Source organism: Haliotis rubra, unplaced genomic scaffold (assembly GCF_003918875.1).
Source record: "Haliotis rubra isolate DU_JTF1 unplaced genomic scaffold, ASM391887v1 Scf149, whole genome shotgun sequence".
In the NCBI taxonomy this organism is placed as follows: domain Eukaryota; kingdom Metazoa; phylum Mollusca; class Gastropoda; order Lepetellida; family Haliotidae; genus Haliotis; species Haliotis rubra.
Window position 1 is genome coordinate 1114241 of NW_025765436.1, and position 17361 is coordinate 1131601.

Genomic DNA, 17361 nt, shown 5'->3' on the forward strand with positions numbered 1-17361 from the left:
CTATAGTAAATCACCATGTTAAAACTCAGCTACAAAGATGCCCCCCAGCCCCGATAGTCAGAACCAGACAATGCCTTACCTGAAGGGTAGGAATCCTCCTACAACGCAGTGAGCAAAGGCAGACCTGTACCATGGCACAGATGGAATCTCCCGAGAAATATTCTTGGTCCTCACCGGTGCATCAAACCCATTAGCCCAGTTTTTTCCAAATATTCCACCAATGACAGTCAGTGGATAGCCAACTGAATGGGAAATATAACATGTTAAAGTCATCTTATGGAAATAGCATAACATCTTTGGAAATTATATTTCAATGACTCTGATCTAATTATGAGGTGAGGTGAGGTGAAATTGGGTTTAACGTCGTGCTTGAGAATATTTCGCTCATATGACGACGTGCATGCGTGTGTATGTGTATGTGCGGCTGCTTGTACTAGCCCAGACTGAAGCTGGTTTTATAGTGCTAGCCCACTGAGATACCATGCCGCAGTGAAGCATGAATACCCCACTCAGACACATGATACTTACTCCGAGCCGACCAGTCCTTGATGTACCCATTAATGCCGAGCGCCTGGCAGGGACCAACAAGTACCATATTTTAGTCTTTTAGTATGACGCGGTTGGGGATCGAACCCGCGACCTTCCGCTCTCCGGGCGGACGCTCTAACCACTACACCACGGAGGCGGTCGATCTAATGATGAATGGTGATGAGTACTTACTGAAGAGCCAGAGTGCCATGAGCATGATGACCGTGGTCCAGGGCAGGGCTTGTGTTGTTCCATATGCCCAGGCAACAGAGTTGATGAAGGACCACACAATGAAGAAGGGGACTGAAAATAACATTCAACTTTTTCAAGGGTTTAATCTCAGCTAAACTAGCTAGAGTAGTTCGATGGATGTATTCAAGTGTGTGAACTGGTGAATGTCGAAGTCAAGTCTACTACACCAATGATGTATGGGTGAAAACACACTCCGAGCAACTACCTACTGTATCTTCTTCAACATGCATAGCTGCTTTAGCTTACAGATTTTCATTTCCTGACTGAATGCAGGAATATTATTTTCAAATATACTGAACAACATTAGAAACGCACCACCAATATAATACGAAATATCCCCGTCAGACTGAAATGTACCCATGATATCTGAGCATCATTGGTGCATTTTAGTGTGGTGCGTTTCTCATGTTGTTCAGTATATATCACTGCAGGAAATAATGCATAAAAAGTTTTGGCAATGTCTTACTTACTGTTAAAAATTAGACATGCATATTGTAACTGTGAGTTTGCAAACAGGTCATTAGGAGAAGGCATTTATAGCAGAACTACTTCTAAAAACATATGGAAAATCCAAACAGAACCTAGTCAATAATAGTGACAATGTCCGAGTAAATACTCAAATGTTGAAAACATTACCCAGGGCCAGTATAAGCCATCAACACCACAATCATATTTAGCATGACAATCAAGTGTTAGTAGTAGTAATCCAGTGAACTCACATGCAAACAGAGCTGATGTAAGGTTGATGATCCACACCCAGTTGTCGCCTCCCATTCTCTTGTAGAAGTTGGTGGACACGTATCCACTGATGCCTGCCCAACACAAACAGTCATACACAGAAGGCCCATAATACATACATTTGGCAAGAGTAAATACATACTGAGTAGAGCTAAGTAAAGTTTAGTATTGATTTGTTTTACAGACAATCATTCCTTCTACGGGTAGAACTTGTGAAAGATATTTACTCAATGATTTTAAAATATGTATATTGTCTGATGACAACAATCGGATGAAGGTTTCAATTGTCGGGTGGTTGAGTCAGATATATTGAAAAACAATCAGATCTTTGTTGGGAATATTTTGGACATATTAATAAAATATGGAATTCATCTTCGATGTAATCAAGGCCAAGCAGCATGACAAAAGAGGCAGAGACGTTCATTATATGGGGTGTTTGTATGACGCCACATTCCACTCGCGAAGTCTGAAGTTACAGCACGAAACTGAGTTATGATTTTACGTTGATTTGGTAGCAATTCACTGGTTAAATATGGTTCGACACTTAGAGATGATTTAAATTGTGAATAGTATTTACATTTGGGTGACGAAAATAGTGATGCATGCCAGTATTGAGTGAAGCAGTCATAGATTTCTGTTTAAAAATTACCATGAATGTGGATATACAGCCTATGTCTTGAGATATCCATAAGAAACCAAATCCATATTGGAATAATATCAACCTAATATACTACCCATCAAAGTTTAGACTCACTAGTGTAAAATGTAGCCATTACTTCAGAGTTCTGAACTTGACTTTGCAAAATATTCCATTCAGTTTAAAGGTACTGTTTAACATGAACTAATGTATTGTAAAACAAGTTATTTGAAAAGATTATTGTCAAGTTCAGTAAATGATGAAAATCAAAAATTGGCAAATTCTTCACAAAACTTTGCATCAAAAGCATGATATGATCGATATTTGCACATGCATTTATGCATGATCCTCGCACAATTCATCTGCATAAAGTTTGCAGTTGGTTTCCCAAGTTAGTGGAGAAATTCATCTTCGATGTAACCATATATTATACATAACATATAGTGAGTTTAGGGTGAGTCTAAACTTTTGATGGGTAGTATACTAGAGAAGCCCATGTTGTTTTACCATTATCATCGAGGGTTTTCATCATTAGATATGCCTGATAAGGAAGTCTGTTTCAGGAAGCTGTATCAGTCTGCACCAGTACTTGACTGCTCTTGAGATATATTGATACTGGAGGAGCTCTCCCACACTCTCCCAGAACCATGTTGTTGTTGGTAGTTTTACTAACTTTAAGAAATGACTTGCAAAATCTGGTGTGCACAGTTTCAATAATTTGACAGTAGCTTGTTCCCCATATTTCAGATCCGTAACAGAGTATTGGAGCAATCATAGAGTCAAATATCTTAAATAATTCATGATGGTTAATATATCCAAAACATTTTTGATAATTGTTGATAGAAAATATGGCCTTCCTCGCCTGAGAAGATAAACAGGTTTTCGCTTTTGTCCATGCTAATCTTGGAGTAAACACAATACCTAAGTATCTATACATATTAACAACTTCAATTTGTGTTCCATTTAAAAACCACTTCTCATAATCCCTGAGCGGACCTCCATTGCGAAATACCATTATTTTAGTCTTTTTCAGGTTCACCTTCATTCCAGTTTCTGCACAAAACCTTTCAACAACAGTCATACATGAGATAAGCAACCACTTGTAGAGTGAATCATTGTACACATCTCGACAATCTCGGCATCTGCTGCTGATGCATCTCATGTCCCTTTGTCCATCAACTACATGTAGCCATGGTAACCATGGTGCTAATGTCAAGTGTTTTAGATCAAGGCTTGCAAATAAACCTGCTTTTAGTATTTTAGCTTCTGGCGAATTAAATAAAGTAACAGTGGGGAAACTCTCAAGTGTTTTCACTTATGTCAAGGTGGTGATTTACATGAGCTTTGGTAATGATGACACACCAACCATGGTAACCAATGATTCCTCATACAGCTAGCTTAGTTGAGTTGACAACAGCTCAGGGTACTCGGTACATCAAAGGCAGTCTACAGGCTCAACTGTACTTACATGAAGTGAAGGCATAGAGGACGATGGCAGCAGAGTTGATGGCGCCATGACGATGTACATTGAACATTCCCATCAGTGCCATCATAAGGATACCAGCAGCCAGACACAGAAACTGACTTCCTACACCTGCAAACACAGACAGTACTGTCAAGCCTTTCTCTAATGGTGTCATCAACATACGGCACACTGTCCTTATACAAATGGGGCGGTGGGGTAGCTAGTGGTTAAAACGTTAGTTTGTCACATGGAAGACCCGGGTTGATTCCCCACATGGGTGCAATGTGTGAAGCCCATTTCTGGTGTCCCCCACCATGATATTGATGGAATATTGCTAAAAGCGGTATTAAACTAAACTCACTCACTCACTTTATACAGCTACAATACAATGCATGTTTGGGGTCATCAAATTCAAGATTAATTTATGATTCCAAACCATGTAGTGTACACATTAAGAGAGAAATAATTTATTTAGTTGAAAATAGGGATTCCAGTGTGGGAAGTTTACCGTCAGTTGCTGCAGACTTTAAGGCCGAATGAATAGCCACCTCTGAGAGGTGTTGTTGTTTGCAACTTTACACTGTAACATCAGACAGATCAGATAACACTGACAATATCCTGTAGTTTTTTCAAACACACACATTCTGTCTCACATGCATCTCGGTAAGTTAGGAAAAACACTGCTGTGGAAGAAAGTCCCAACTGACGCAGGTTGTAGACATGTAAACTTGGTGAAATCCATGACATGGGGTTGCTGCTGGCAAACCAAGTATCACAATCCTGTAATTTCAAGAATCTGGACCCGTGTCTCCTAGCACAACAAAAGGATGAAACTTGGCATAGCAAATTGCAGTGACTTTGACCACAGAAAAGTATTCTATCAACTGACCTAGGATGGCACAGAAAAGATTCTTGGCTGCAGGGAAGCGGAACACGTCAGTCTGTATGATCTTCCAGCCATTGTCGTCCTGGTCCAGATCCTCACTGTCATCCTCATCCAGGTTGTAGCGAGCAAAGTCACTTTTCAGAACCCGTGTCTACAACACAACAAGACAAAACCTGTCGATGATATAGAAAGAGGGTCCTAAATGACCTTCCGTGTAATACCATTTTTATTAAAGGAGTTAATGATTTGGTATTAAACGAGCGAAAGCGAGTTTAATAAAAAAGGTATGTCTCGGAAGTGAGTTTAGTATTCTGTTTATTACTCTCCAACATAAATTGGTAGAAACTGCCCTACAGTGTGATGACTCAGCTTTCCGCAAATCAAGCAAGGTCTAATATCGTTGTGACAAAGATGTTAGCATTGTGACGTCATAACTGTAAACCATTACGACATCACAAGTCTAGCGGTATTACACTAGAGTACTAGAGGCTATTTTCCTCATATCTTATCACTGTTCATGGTAATCAAAATGTTACTTCTGACTAAATATTATCCATGCTATGTAGAACATATGTGATGCATGGTTGTTACATGTCATCACAGGGACAAGTCCCTACGTATTTCATAATATGAGGCCCGTTTCAGCCCAAGGTGATAACTAAATGATCTGACGTACCAGGATGATGACCACAAAACCAATCAATAGGAACACCAGCACTATGGAGTTGATGACCGACAGCCAGTGGATCTGGAAATAGAACACAACAATATCAACAATACACAACACCTCTCTCCATGATAAAAGATGGTTCCAGATGTGGCTGACAAATTAAACATATAAAATTAAGACAAAATGTTAATGCCTATAAAAGTGAATGAAATTGTGTTTCATGTTTCCAAAGGTCAGTGTTACCTCCAAAGTCTTGGGGAAGAAGCTGTTGTCACGAAGTCTTTTTCCTCTTTCTTCATATTTCAAACTGAAAAAACAACAATAATTAATCATAATAACTAACATGTATCAGCAAAAATATGATCATATTCAAATCTAAACAAAGTACAAACGATGCAAATATGTCACAAAACACAACATATTTTGACAAGATTTTTTATATACAATGAATGTATTTACAGTTCTAAAGCCATATACAGCAAAATTTTGATAAAAGGATCTAAATTAAAGATATAGTGCCGTATAGGGACTCTTGTGCACCCCAACCATCCACAAGGGCGACGAAGGAGAGAGTGACAAGCATGACTGGTCATGTGACTGCCTTTGGCGGGAAAAGGTATGCAAGGGGAAACTCGTGGGTGAGTTACTTTTTACGTCCGCTTTAGGGAACTACAAGGGATTCAAGTGTTCCACTATCATTCGCATAGAGGAAGGAGCAAGCATAACAAGAAGACAAAGTCATCAATATCCCCCTCAATGGCAAAATGTCTACGAGTTATGATTATGTCAAATATTTAGGTGTGTATATAGAAAAGTGGAAGGAGAGTATTGAAAGGTTTTTAAAGTTCTGCTCCAGAAAGGAGCACTATCAGCAATTTCAGTCTATGTCAAACTTATTACCATGGAAATGCCAAAAAATATTTTATTCAGAATTCCAAAACTACCAAAAGGCACCAGTACACCACCAGATCTATCTATGTGCCAAGTTTGGTGAAGAAATAGTGAACGGTTTTAGAGTTCTGCTCGGAAAAGAGCACTACCACTAATTTCAGGCTAAGTCAAACTTGTTGCCATGGAAACGCCAAAAATATTTCATTCAGAATTCCAAAACTACCAAAAGGCACCAGTACACCACCAGATCTATCTATGTGCCAACTTTGGTGAAGAAATAGTGAACGGTTTAAGAGTTCTGCTCCGGAAAAGACAAATCTGCCACGGACGGAGTTCTGGACTCTGCACGGGATCTGACGGAGTCCATTTTAATACCCCTCGCAAAACGCGTTGCGGGGGATAATAAGCATGAGTCAGGATAAGGAAAAATAAGTGTCCTTTGTAATACAATGTCATCGCACACTAATTTGCATAAAGCCAAGGTCTGTTCCAAATAAGTCGACTTGGACTTAGAAAAAAACCACATTGCTAATTTCTGCACTAATCTCTCCTCAGTAAAGTCCCTTTTTGACATTTCCTATCTCCCTACCACCGAGACTGTAGTTAGGCTGAACACTTTCACATATTAACTACATAAATTGTGGATCTAAATGTGAATTGTTTATATTTTTTTCTATTTCTGACAGTACTTTAGTTTGCAAATATTTTAGGAAAAAATCTTAAATTTGTCTTGTTTCTGTCTCAACCAGCCCTTTCTCAAGCTATATCACTAAACAGTAAAGACATACCAAAAAACCCCAGCTTAACCAGTATAGTGACAAATCAATAAATCAGCTTATACAACTAGTAACATCACAATAGCCACTGTCACACGGTGCTACCATCAACAGCACAAGGGTCTTGCGGCTTTCCATGTTCTTGAAACATAAGACCTTTTTTCTTTTGTTCAGCTTTGTTTTACAAAGCATTTAATAAGATACATTTGAAACAGGTCAGTCGTCTGACATATTGTTATCTGGTATCATTTGTTGGGAACCATTTTAGCAGCACTGAAAATGATGGGTTTATGTGCATCCAAGAGTGAGTGAGTGAGAGAGTGAGTGAGTGGAGAGAGAGAGAGAGGAGGAGTGAGAGAGTGAGAGAGGAGAGAGAGAGTGAGAGAGAGAGAGAGAGAGAGAGAGAGAGAGAGTGAGAGAGAGAGAGAGAGAGAGAGGGAGGAGAGAGAGAGAGAGAGAGAGAGAGAGAGAGAGAGAGAGAGAGAGAGAGAGAGTGAGAGAGAGGTGAGTGAGTGGAGGGAGTGAGGGAGAGAGAGGAGAGAGAGTGAGTGAGGAGGAGTGAGGGAGTGAGAGAGTGGTGAGGAGTGAGTGAGTGAGTGAGTGAGTGAGTGAGTGAGTGAGTGTTTTTTTGCCACTTTTAGCAATATTCCAGTAATATCATGGCAGGGGACACCAGAAATGGGCTTCACACATTGTACCCAGGTGGGAATGCATTAACCACCACAGGCTGGACGACCGCCCCAGCTCACACTGCAGTAAGTTCCACTAAACTAAATCAGAATAACATGCTCCCTGAGCAAGTAGCGTATGTAAACATCTGAAGAGATAGAGACGTGTCATTGGATGAAATAGTGTAAGATTTTATGTTTTATAAAAGAACATTCATCCAGTAATTAAAACTGACCACAATTGTAAGTATTTAGTGCTGTCATTTTTATCACCATGACTTATGCTTAATGTGTGTGCGAATATTTTCAAGTAGGTGACATTTGCTGCGGAACTGGGGGTGATGTGTTCAGCTTCCTGTGCTCGGAACATTAGCAGGATAAGTTAGCCGGAATTTGTGTTTTTATTGTAGTTTGAAGGCCAGACTGTACCCATGTGTACATGGAATGGCTGTTGACAGCCTGGATGATTTAAAAATATATAATGTTACTATAGCAATCTATGGGAATACATTTGGTTTTGTGAAACCAGTAGCCAGTTCTGTGGATTAACAGAGTTTTCTCCCTTGAGCTCGAAGACTCCATTATTAATTGAGCCTCAAATATCAATAATTGAGAACAGCTGACATCTGATAAATTGGCAGTATCATAGCAGCGATGCATGAAGTATTGACAAGCTACCACATCTGTGACTCTCTTTATGAGCATATGCCTCTTATCAATATTTTAACATAACAAAGACTTGATGAAATGATACTGTGTGAGAAGGCAAAAACTGAACATTTTGTTGAGACTTGATATAATGCATCTAATCAGATTATAATGTTCACATGGATGAAAAGAAAGGTTGAACGGTTTGCTAGATTAAGATATCAGAAACTGTCCCAGATATTGCTGGAATATTAACAACTGTGTCATACACAACATTCCTCTATAACAGGGGCCTTTGTCCAGTTTGGCTTGGTATACAACAGTAACATTGTAACCATGACAACAATTCACCAGCACCAGAGTATCACTGTACTTTGTTTCAAATATACGGGATAATGAATATGCATAATCTGTATGTATACAGATATTATATTTGGGATTACACTTTCTCATTAAAGTACAGATTCTAGTACTTTTGTTAGGTTGAGTCCCATCAGGATTCAAACCCACATCCTCAGAGTCAGGCACCTAATCACCACCACACCAAGTCAGCCATCAAACCCACTCCACAAAAAGGACTGGTAGTCTAGATCAAAAACATTGTGTACCCCTCTGATAAGTGTATGTATACAGTTAGGAAAGCACATCTGGAATGATAAGTAAACCGTAAATGTTCATCATTACAGTAAATTACTAAGGGACTATCACCAAAGCAGTGGGTCTATCTTGACATCAATGATCACAAACCTATCACACCTGTGGTATAAACATGTCACATGTTCCTGGTGTAAAGATACAGTGAAGTTGTGATACGATACATATCCTGTTACCGTGGTGTGATATGATTTTCATCCAAATGCAGTGCTTTTATTTCATATGGTAATATTCTTTCTTTCTTTCTGCAGGTTAATCACAACCCTAAATGACATATTTTGAAATTCCAGAGATCAGAGATGACAAGTGAAACTGAAGGCCAAGCTGACCAAGAAATACCTGAAAATCTGCATAGGCTCATTATTGAACAGTTTCTGTTGTTATTTATGTGTTTTACACTAACATAACTGGGGATGCAATATATTGTTATGTACTGCGATAATGGAGTAGTAAAGTGATGAATGGAATTGTCAGCCTTGTAACGCGATACATTGTTGTAAAGTTGTAACATCAACCCACTCACTGACATGAGTGAGTGAGTGAGTGAGTGAGAGTATGGTTTTACAATGCTGGTAGCAACATTCCAGCAATATCATGGCAGGGGACACCAGAAATGAGCTTCAAACATTACCCATGTAGGGAATCGAACCCAGGTCTTGGGCATGACGAGCGAACACTTGAACAACTAGGCTACCCCACCGCCCCCACTGACATATGAACATCATGATAACATGGTGGCTTTAACAGAAAGAATGTTCCATCAGATTGCAAGGCTCAATCATGTCTAGTTCACTGCAGTAAGTGAGTTAAGTCTTACGTTGCTTTTAGCAATATTCCAGCAATATTCCAGCAATATCACACTGTAAAACAATCAACAAATCTGGTCCACCCACAATTTACAAACAGTTCTAACATCACTTATGTCCAGGTTAATCACACAATATTGTGATTTGAATTTTATGTCTAGATCTGCAAATAATTATGAGCATCATTAAGACTCTAACAAATATGGAAAATATGCCAAATAAAATGCATGTAAAAAGCCTATAAAGAAGCAAAGCTAGCAAAACAATTTTAATCATGACACTTGATGTTAAAGGCTTGGGCGCAAACCTCCATATATTTTCAAACTGTATGTTTTGTAGACTCTCTGCATCCATACATTTTGCTGTGAGTCTTCATAACTTACTTCTTTATACTATGACTTAATATCAGCCTGAACCGGTAAGTAAATTTTGTGATATTTCATGGAATGTACTTGAATACTGCATTGCTTTGCATCAAAAGACAGCTTTGACAAGGCAAGGAGGCCACACCCCATCTGTGTATAGGTTTGAACCCCAGCCTTTAACATCTGCCTTGTGAAACAGAAACCATTCAACACTTATGTTTGGAATATGATATGGTCAGAGAGTTTTGGAGTCTGTATAAACCAAAAGTGTCAACATGTAATGAATATGAACCTCAATGCCCAGTATATTTTATTAGCTTACAACAAAATATTCTCTCTAATGACATTTTTTATTTTCTCATTTTACTTTCCACATTTTTCAGCTATAAATGCAAGGTACAAGACAAAGCTTTCAGCTTTGAACACTTGAAAAGACAGCTTCTTATGAGAAATAAAATATCACACGGTTATAATCAGCAGATTTCGTGAGAAAATGGATGGTGCATTATTCACTTTTGATTGTAAATGTCTTCAGCATAAATTGGCCAGAGAAGGATACCAGTAATTACTTGACTTATATTACTGTTATCGTGTGTGCAATTGTATGATTGAGTGTGAATGAGGGTGATTTTGTGTTTAGTTATATACAAAAAATATGAAAAACCTTTCTGCTCATATCAAAAATACATAATACTGGGCCCTTCACCACCTTGGGTTAGTGTCCATTCTTTGTAACAAGGTGTCGGCAAGAAAATATCATTTAATATATATAAAAATACACTGTTCATCCATACAATCAAAAACGTCCAAATGTCCCCATCTGGGATATGAGCCCTGAACCCCTCACTGTCGTGCCATTAATATTACTGCTTTGCCAAAGGCAGACAGGTATGCAAAACATTTCAGAACTATTTCTGCTGTATGTAACAGTTTTAGTGAAAATGCAATTAAATAAAACAAAATACACATATGCTTTCTCAAAGTGGGGAATAAGTTACACCAACAGTATTCTTACATCACAAAATGGAAACTGTAGGGCTACGTTACAAGCCATGAATTGCTTGAGTAAAAAAATTAATTGCTCATCCAAGATCTCTAACAGCTAAAGGTACTTGAGCCATCTTTAAAAGTGGCAGTGCAACTACCTCTAGGTTGCCTTTCTCTAATGAAGAACGTAACTGGTGAGGCCAAAAGAATTATGACTATTGATGACTACTTTAAAGATGTGGAGCAGACTATGGATGCTGGGATGATAGCTGCCTTTACCCATTTCCCTATATGGCGGCGGTCTGTAAATAATCGAGTCTGGACCAGAAAATCCAGTGATCAATAGCAGAAGCATCGATCTACACAATTGGGATACGATGACATGTGTCAACCAAGTCAGTGAGCCTGACCACCCAATCCCGCTAATCGCCTTTTGCGACAAGCATGGGTTGCTGCATTCTCTTCCCACAGAGGTTACTTGTCATATCTTCCTACGAACCTCTGTTCTAATACGGCCATATTTCCCGGTTCTCGTAAAATCCCCTAGCGGCAAAAGATCGCAACACTAATTATCTCCCTTCTTTCTATCCAATCAGAACACGTGTTACATCGACTTAGATTTAACTTGACTTACACAAGCAAATGTGGGGCCACAAATATCCCCCATCTGCCGGGGAATTTGTGTTGATGTTACACACAAGACGTTCAATGGCTAGCTTGTCCGTAGTCAACGAGGGCGATGGAGTCGCCACTGATTCGCCATAACATGACTGAGTTCTGTCTAGAAGAAACGTTTGCGCGTTGCGCAGGGGAAGAAATTTAGTTTTTCCTGAAGCATACGGAAATTACAGAGGCCTTGCGAATGATCACTTTTGAAACAACGTCGCTGATTGCACAACTAAATCTGATTGCCTCCAATCACGAGTCTTGAACGCTCACACCATGAAAGGGCCGTATTAGAACAGAGGTTACGTAGGAAGATATGACAGGAGTAACCTCTTTGGGAAGAGAATGGGGTTGCTGAAGACCAGTTCTAATTTATATCTTCACGGGTACGTGACCTAAGACAGTATTGGTGTGATTGTAAGGGGCCGTTCATAATTTATGGCTAGGGGGTGATGATGATTTTTATGAAGAAGCATGTACAATATGAACGACCCCACCTAAAATTTATGTATGTACAAAGTAAGTGACCCCCCCCATCATCCCCTGCATGTCATGTACAAAACCAATGACCCACCACCAAGGACGCACGCACGCACGCACGCACGCACGCACACGCACGCACACAAATCATCATCACAAGCCATAAATTGTGAACGGTCCCTAAGGTGAATCACTTGCAATCGATTGGCTGTTCACAACATACCCAACGTGTATAGGCCAACACACTGAGGGGGGATAAAACCATTACATGTTTACACAGGGTAATTGACTTACTTTGTCATATGCCACTTGACACTGTAGGTGAAAGCGACTTCAAATGGCGTGGTGACGGAATCAAGAGACACTGGTGGCTGTTCCTTGGTGGAGACATTGGCATAGATAACCTGCAGCAGGGAACAAAGAAGATGTCACAACAGAGTCACCCAGTTACTGCTATGTAACAATGCAGTCAACAATACACAAGTAAAATCACAGGCTGTACAAATTCAGATCTGGTCTGGGCAAACCTATCACAGAAAACATGAGTGAGTGAGTGAGTGGGGTTTTATCCCGCTTTTAGCAATATTCCAGCAATATCACGGCGGGGAACACCAGAAATGGGCTTCACACAATGTACCCATGTGGGGAATCGAACCCGGGTCCTCGGGGTGACGAGCGAACGCTTTAACCACTAGGCTACCCCACCGCCCCACTGAAAGCATGAACATGAATCCATACCATAAGTGCACAATGACTCACATTCAAGTACCAAATCTGACCAACCAGTTCTGTCACTGTCATAACCATGGCCAAGATGAGTGAGTGAATTTGGTTTGCTGTCACTTTGAATAAGGGTCTTGATCATGTCTACATGTTCCACCTCTTGGTAAAGTTATCAGTGATGTCTGGATGGAGCAATGAGTAAGTGAGTGAGTTTAGTTTTACGCCGCTTTTAGCAATATTCCAGCAATATCACGGCAAGGGGGACACCAGAAATGGGCTTTACACATTGTACCCATGTGGGGAATCCAACCCAGGTCTTCAGCGTCACAAGCAAATGCTTTAAACACTAGGCTACACCATTGCCTCTGGTAGAGCAAATGAACAGTTAACATCATGATATAAATACAGCAACATTACTTGTAGGCATTGGTTAGAGGCATAATGTCTTACATTTTCTCCATTGTACTCCACATTGAAGTGGAGATGTGCCCACAGGTAGATCTTGTGGTTGTGGGGCAGAAAACCACCTTCCTCCAGGTGCCCAATAAACCCTCGGATAGGAATATCATCTAGAAAGAGTGAATCTGGCATGAAAGGATTCCGTCGTCAACATTTGAAAATGAATCTAAAAAGAAATGTGCTTCACACATTGTACCCATGTGAGGAATCGAACCAGGGTCTTCGGTATGACGAGCAAACACTTTAACCACTAGGTTACCCCACCGCCCCTTAAGAGTTTTTCAGGAACATGACATTTCTTGTAACTTCACATGAGGTGCAAGATACATTTCAATAGAATTACAAACCTAAAACAAACTCGAAGTAGTAGAGATCCTCTATGGCATTCCTCAATAAGTTCAGGTCAGTTTCTGAGTACATCACCTTACACAACTCCTTCTTGTCAGCATCACCTGTAACCATGGCAACAAGCATTCAATATTACAAAATACACAATGATTTATAGTTCATGTGTAATTATAAAATAAACAAGCACTACCAATGATATATCATACAAAAAAATACAAAGTAGTTCAAATTAGAGCTTCATCCTGAAAGAACTAAGTTTCACACAAGAAGAGTAATCTGGCTTTGATTGCTGTTAGAATAAATAGTATTTCAACCCTACCTGATAATGAATAAAATCAAACACTGCTATTGTGAATTGTAGTATTTCAGTTCCTATATGATTTTAGTTGTTCCGTTTACCACTTTTAACAGTTTGAAAGATTATGATAATTCTCATTGACCACGTAAGCATTATAAATGTCAATCTCAAATTTAGACACTTGTGGTACAAATACATATGAACTACATGCATATGTTACCTATAGTTTAGCTCCTACTAAAATTCATGCTACAAGTACTCACAATTAAGTTTATAATTTGAAGCCGTTAAACATGGTTGACTCCTTATCGTTTATTTATCATAAATATTCCGTATTCTCAAGGAATACCTGATGAAAGTTTGAGTGAATGGGAGTGAGATTTATTCATATAGTACTTGCACGAAATGCAACACGAAACAAAATTAACGTTCATCATAAAACTTACGTTTAAAATTCAATCCATACAATGATACTGCCATGCGGTCACCATCCAAAACTTCACCCAAGGTGAGGCTTTTATGTTCAATCTGAAAAACATTACACACATACAAAAGTGTTAGACAAAATTACCTATCCCTCCTTCTATAAAATGTTGTTACAATGCATCAAGCCCATTTCTAGTGTGTTTCATTGTGATTTTATTTGAATATGGCAAAAAGCATTTTATAGTGAGTTAGTGAGTGAGTTTAGTTTTACGCCACACTCAGCAATATGGCTGTGGTCTGTAAATAATGGAGTCTGGACCAGACAATCCAGTGATCAGCAGCATGAGCATCGATCTGCACAATTGGGAACCGATGACATGTGTCAACCAAGTCAGCGAGCCTGACCACCCGATCCCGTTAGTCGCCTCTTATGACAAGCATGGGTTGCTGAAGATCAATATTCTAACCCGGACCTTCACGGGTAAGCATGTTAAAACTCAAGTTACCCAGGTAAGGTGTCCTTCTTAATGCCTATTGATTTCATATTTACCTTAACTGGTCGACACACAGGTAGTTGGTAGTAGTGATATGTTTCATGGGGGTTGAAGTATGGGCCCACTTTGTTCACATAAAGCTGGACCTGCAAAATAGGCATAAATTAGACACATAGTCTTTTTAAAAATGGATGCAGAATGGTAAAACTGAACATCAAGATAATCACAAGATCTTTATTCCATCAGCACTATTGTCTTACTATGGAACCCACAGTATGATGGTAACTGGATAAATTAGATATGATCAGGGATTTACCTGGAGTCCTGTATTTGAGGGTCCCTGGGACTCATACTCTTAATTTTCAGAGGTCCTGGACAACAAAATGGGGGGTCCCAGACACTTAAATATTATTATTAATACTGTTATTGTATTGTGTATCATGATCATCACATTGTTACAGTAATCAAATTGTAAATGATACCATAACTCAGCTAGAAGCAAACTCAGTGATAACTTATTGTTACTTGATTGGAATTTTTACAAAAGTATTTTGACTTTTTCTGCGTCCCTGTGGATGCGCTAATAAATTTTGTTGCGTCCATTGACAATTTTTATGTGTATAGGACGCAGGAATTTGCGTCCTGTAAATCCCTGTAGGATATTAAATGATTAAGTGGAATCATTTTCATCAGTCCTGGACCATGTCCAACAAAGCAATGTTATCGCTACAAGGATTGCACGCCAATGTTAAAGTATTGGAATAACAATCACGCTTGTGCTAAGATCGCTTTGTGAAACTGGATCCTGAGCCGGAAATGCTTGGAAAATGCTTTTTGGCTTCAATATCAATATGATGAATTTGACACAAGATAAAAGCACATATATACATGTACGACTCTACCTAGTTGGATATTAAAGCTCAGATGAAAAAATGCACTTGAGGGGTGACTTCACAGGAGGAAATTTTGACGTTTTAACAACATTTGTAAATATTCTAAGTACAAACTGTAGTTTTGAAATACAAACTATAACTATTCATATAGCCTCAACTAATTAAATTACATAAATGATTGTATAAAGTTGGGGGTTTTAACATCTATATGTGAAAAAGATGGAACTCTTGTAGTAGTTATATTCAAAATAATTACGTAAAAAAGTCTTAATTCAAATTGCATAGATAATGTTGTTCACCCATAGAAGTTTCACTGCGTGTATGAGCAATGAACTGGCAACATGCGACTTGATATCTCTGCAGAACAATTAATTTCAAATTTATACCAGTATTTCATACTGGAGAAACAAAGGGGGAAACCTCTCGTCAGCTATGACAGGGTTTACTATAGAATGTGTAAAGCCCTACTTAATTTGACATATAGTCAGGTTTACAAAGCTGTAAACAATTCAGTTACCTCAGGGGTCGTGTCAAAATCAAAACCAGGTAGGAAACACAAACTGGATAGCTTTGATAAGGGTGTCATACGCCGTGCAGTTTATAAACTGTATGAACGCAAAATCCCACCGACGTGTGCTAAAATACAACATGAGATCAAAGATACAATAAATGTCTCGAAAACAACACTTATTGTAGCTCTGGTAGAAATGGGGTTCAGGTACACCAAAAGGGGAGATGACAGAGCTGTGTTTAGAGAATGCGGAATGCTTCTGGATGGAGTATCCATTCTGTGGGTGACAGATGAAGTGGTCGGGAAAGAGCGTCTGCTAGTACGTTCTTGGCTCCTGGTAAGTGACACGCCTTTATCCAGATGTTTGCATCCTCTGTGATGTTGAACAACTGGAATGTGAGCTGAAGTAGGCTTGGCGATCTTGTTGATCCTTGCCGATTTATGGAGAATGCCACTGTAGAGTTGTCCGTGTGGACCATCAGCATTTTGTTGATCAGTGAGCTCGTCCATAGTTGTACGGGGTTGATCACAGCTTTCATTTCCAGCAGATTGATGTGAAGATGCTGTTCTGTTTTCGACCACTTCCCTGATGCAACTTGGTTGTTGAGATGCGCACCCCATCCCTGTAGCGGTGCATCTACATAAAGATGCGTGTCGAAGCTGGCTCTTGTAAATAGGTCCCTCCGCAGACATTCGACCTGTGAGTCCACCAAAGTAGTGGGTTTGAAGAAGTACGTCTTGAGATTGTCTGGTAGCGAGATAGGGTCGACGCTGTCCAGATGTTTTGCCAGGAATCGTTGCAACGGACGTAGTTGTAACCTTCCTGTGCGAGTGAAGTCCTGCGCTGAGGTTAGTAGACCGAGTAGACATTGCCATGTTCATAGTGTTAACGGAGAGATGACTGCTTGAGGAATCATGGCTTGTATCTTGACCCAACGATCTTCTGGGATCACAATTCGATTCTGTGTTGTGATAATCTTATCCCCAGAAATTGAAGATCATGTTTTGGTTCCAACTCAGACTTCATCAGGTTCACTAGCCATCCTAGTTGCGTGAGCAACTTTATTGTGAAGTTCAGCTGAGTTGATCTGC

General features: G+C 39.5%; 1 protein-coding gene across 1 annotated transcript in view; it reads right to left on the bottom strand.

The window, feature by feature from the left end:
* LOC124270009 (transmembrane 9 superfamily member 1-like) overlaps nucleotides 1-17361 on the bottom strand; it is a 28534-nt gene that overhangs the window by 1479 nt on the left and 9694 nt on the right. The window contains exons 2-13 of the mRNA XM_046705033.1: nucleotides 14922-15011; nucleotides 14392-14473; nucleotides 13647-13751; nucleotides 13291-13409; nucleotides 12412-12521; nucleotides 5420-5483; nucleotides 5183-5254; nucleotides 4510-4657; nucleotides 3624-3749; nucleotides 1500-1592; nucleotides 721-831; nucleotides 80-242 (exon numbers count right to left, since the gene is read on the bottom strand). Of these exons, the coding sequence (XP_046560989.1) occupies nucleotides 80-242; nucleotides 721-831; nucleotides 1500-1592; nucleotides 3624-3749; nucleotides 4510-4657; nucleotides 5183-5254; nucleotides 5420-5483; nucleotides 12412-12521; nucleotides 13291-13409; nucleotides 13647-13751; nucleotides 14392-14473; nucleotides 14922-15011 (1283 nt within the window). The remainder of the gene's footprint in view (nucleotides 1-79; nucleotides 243-720; nucleotides 832-1499; nucleotides 1593-3623; nucleotides 3750-4509; nucleotides 4658-5182; nucleotides 5255-5419; nucleotides 5484-12411; nucleotides 12522-13290; nucleotides 13410-13646; nucleotides 13752-14391; nucleotides 14474-14921; nucleotides 15012-17361) is intronic.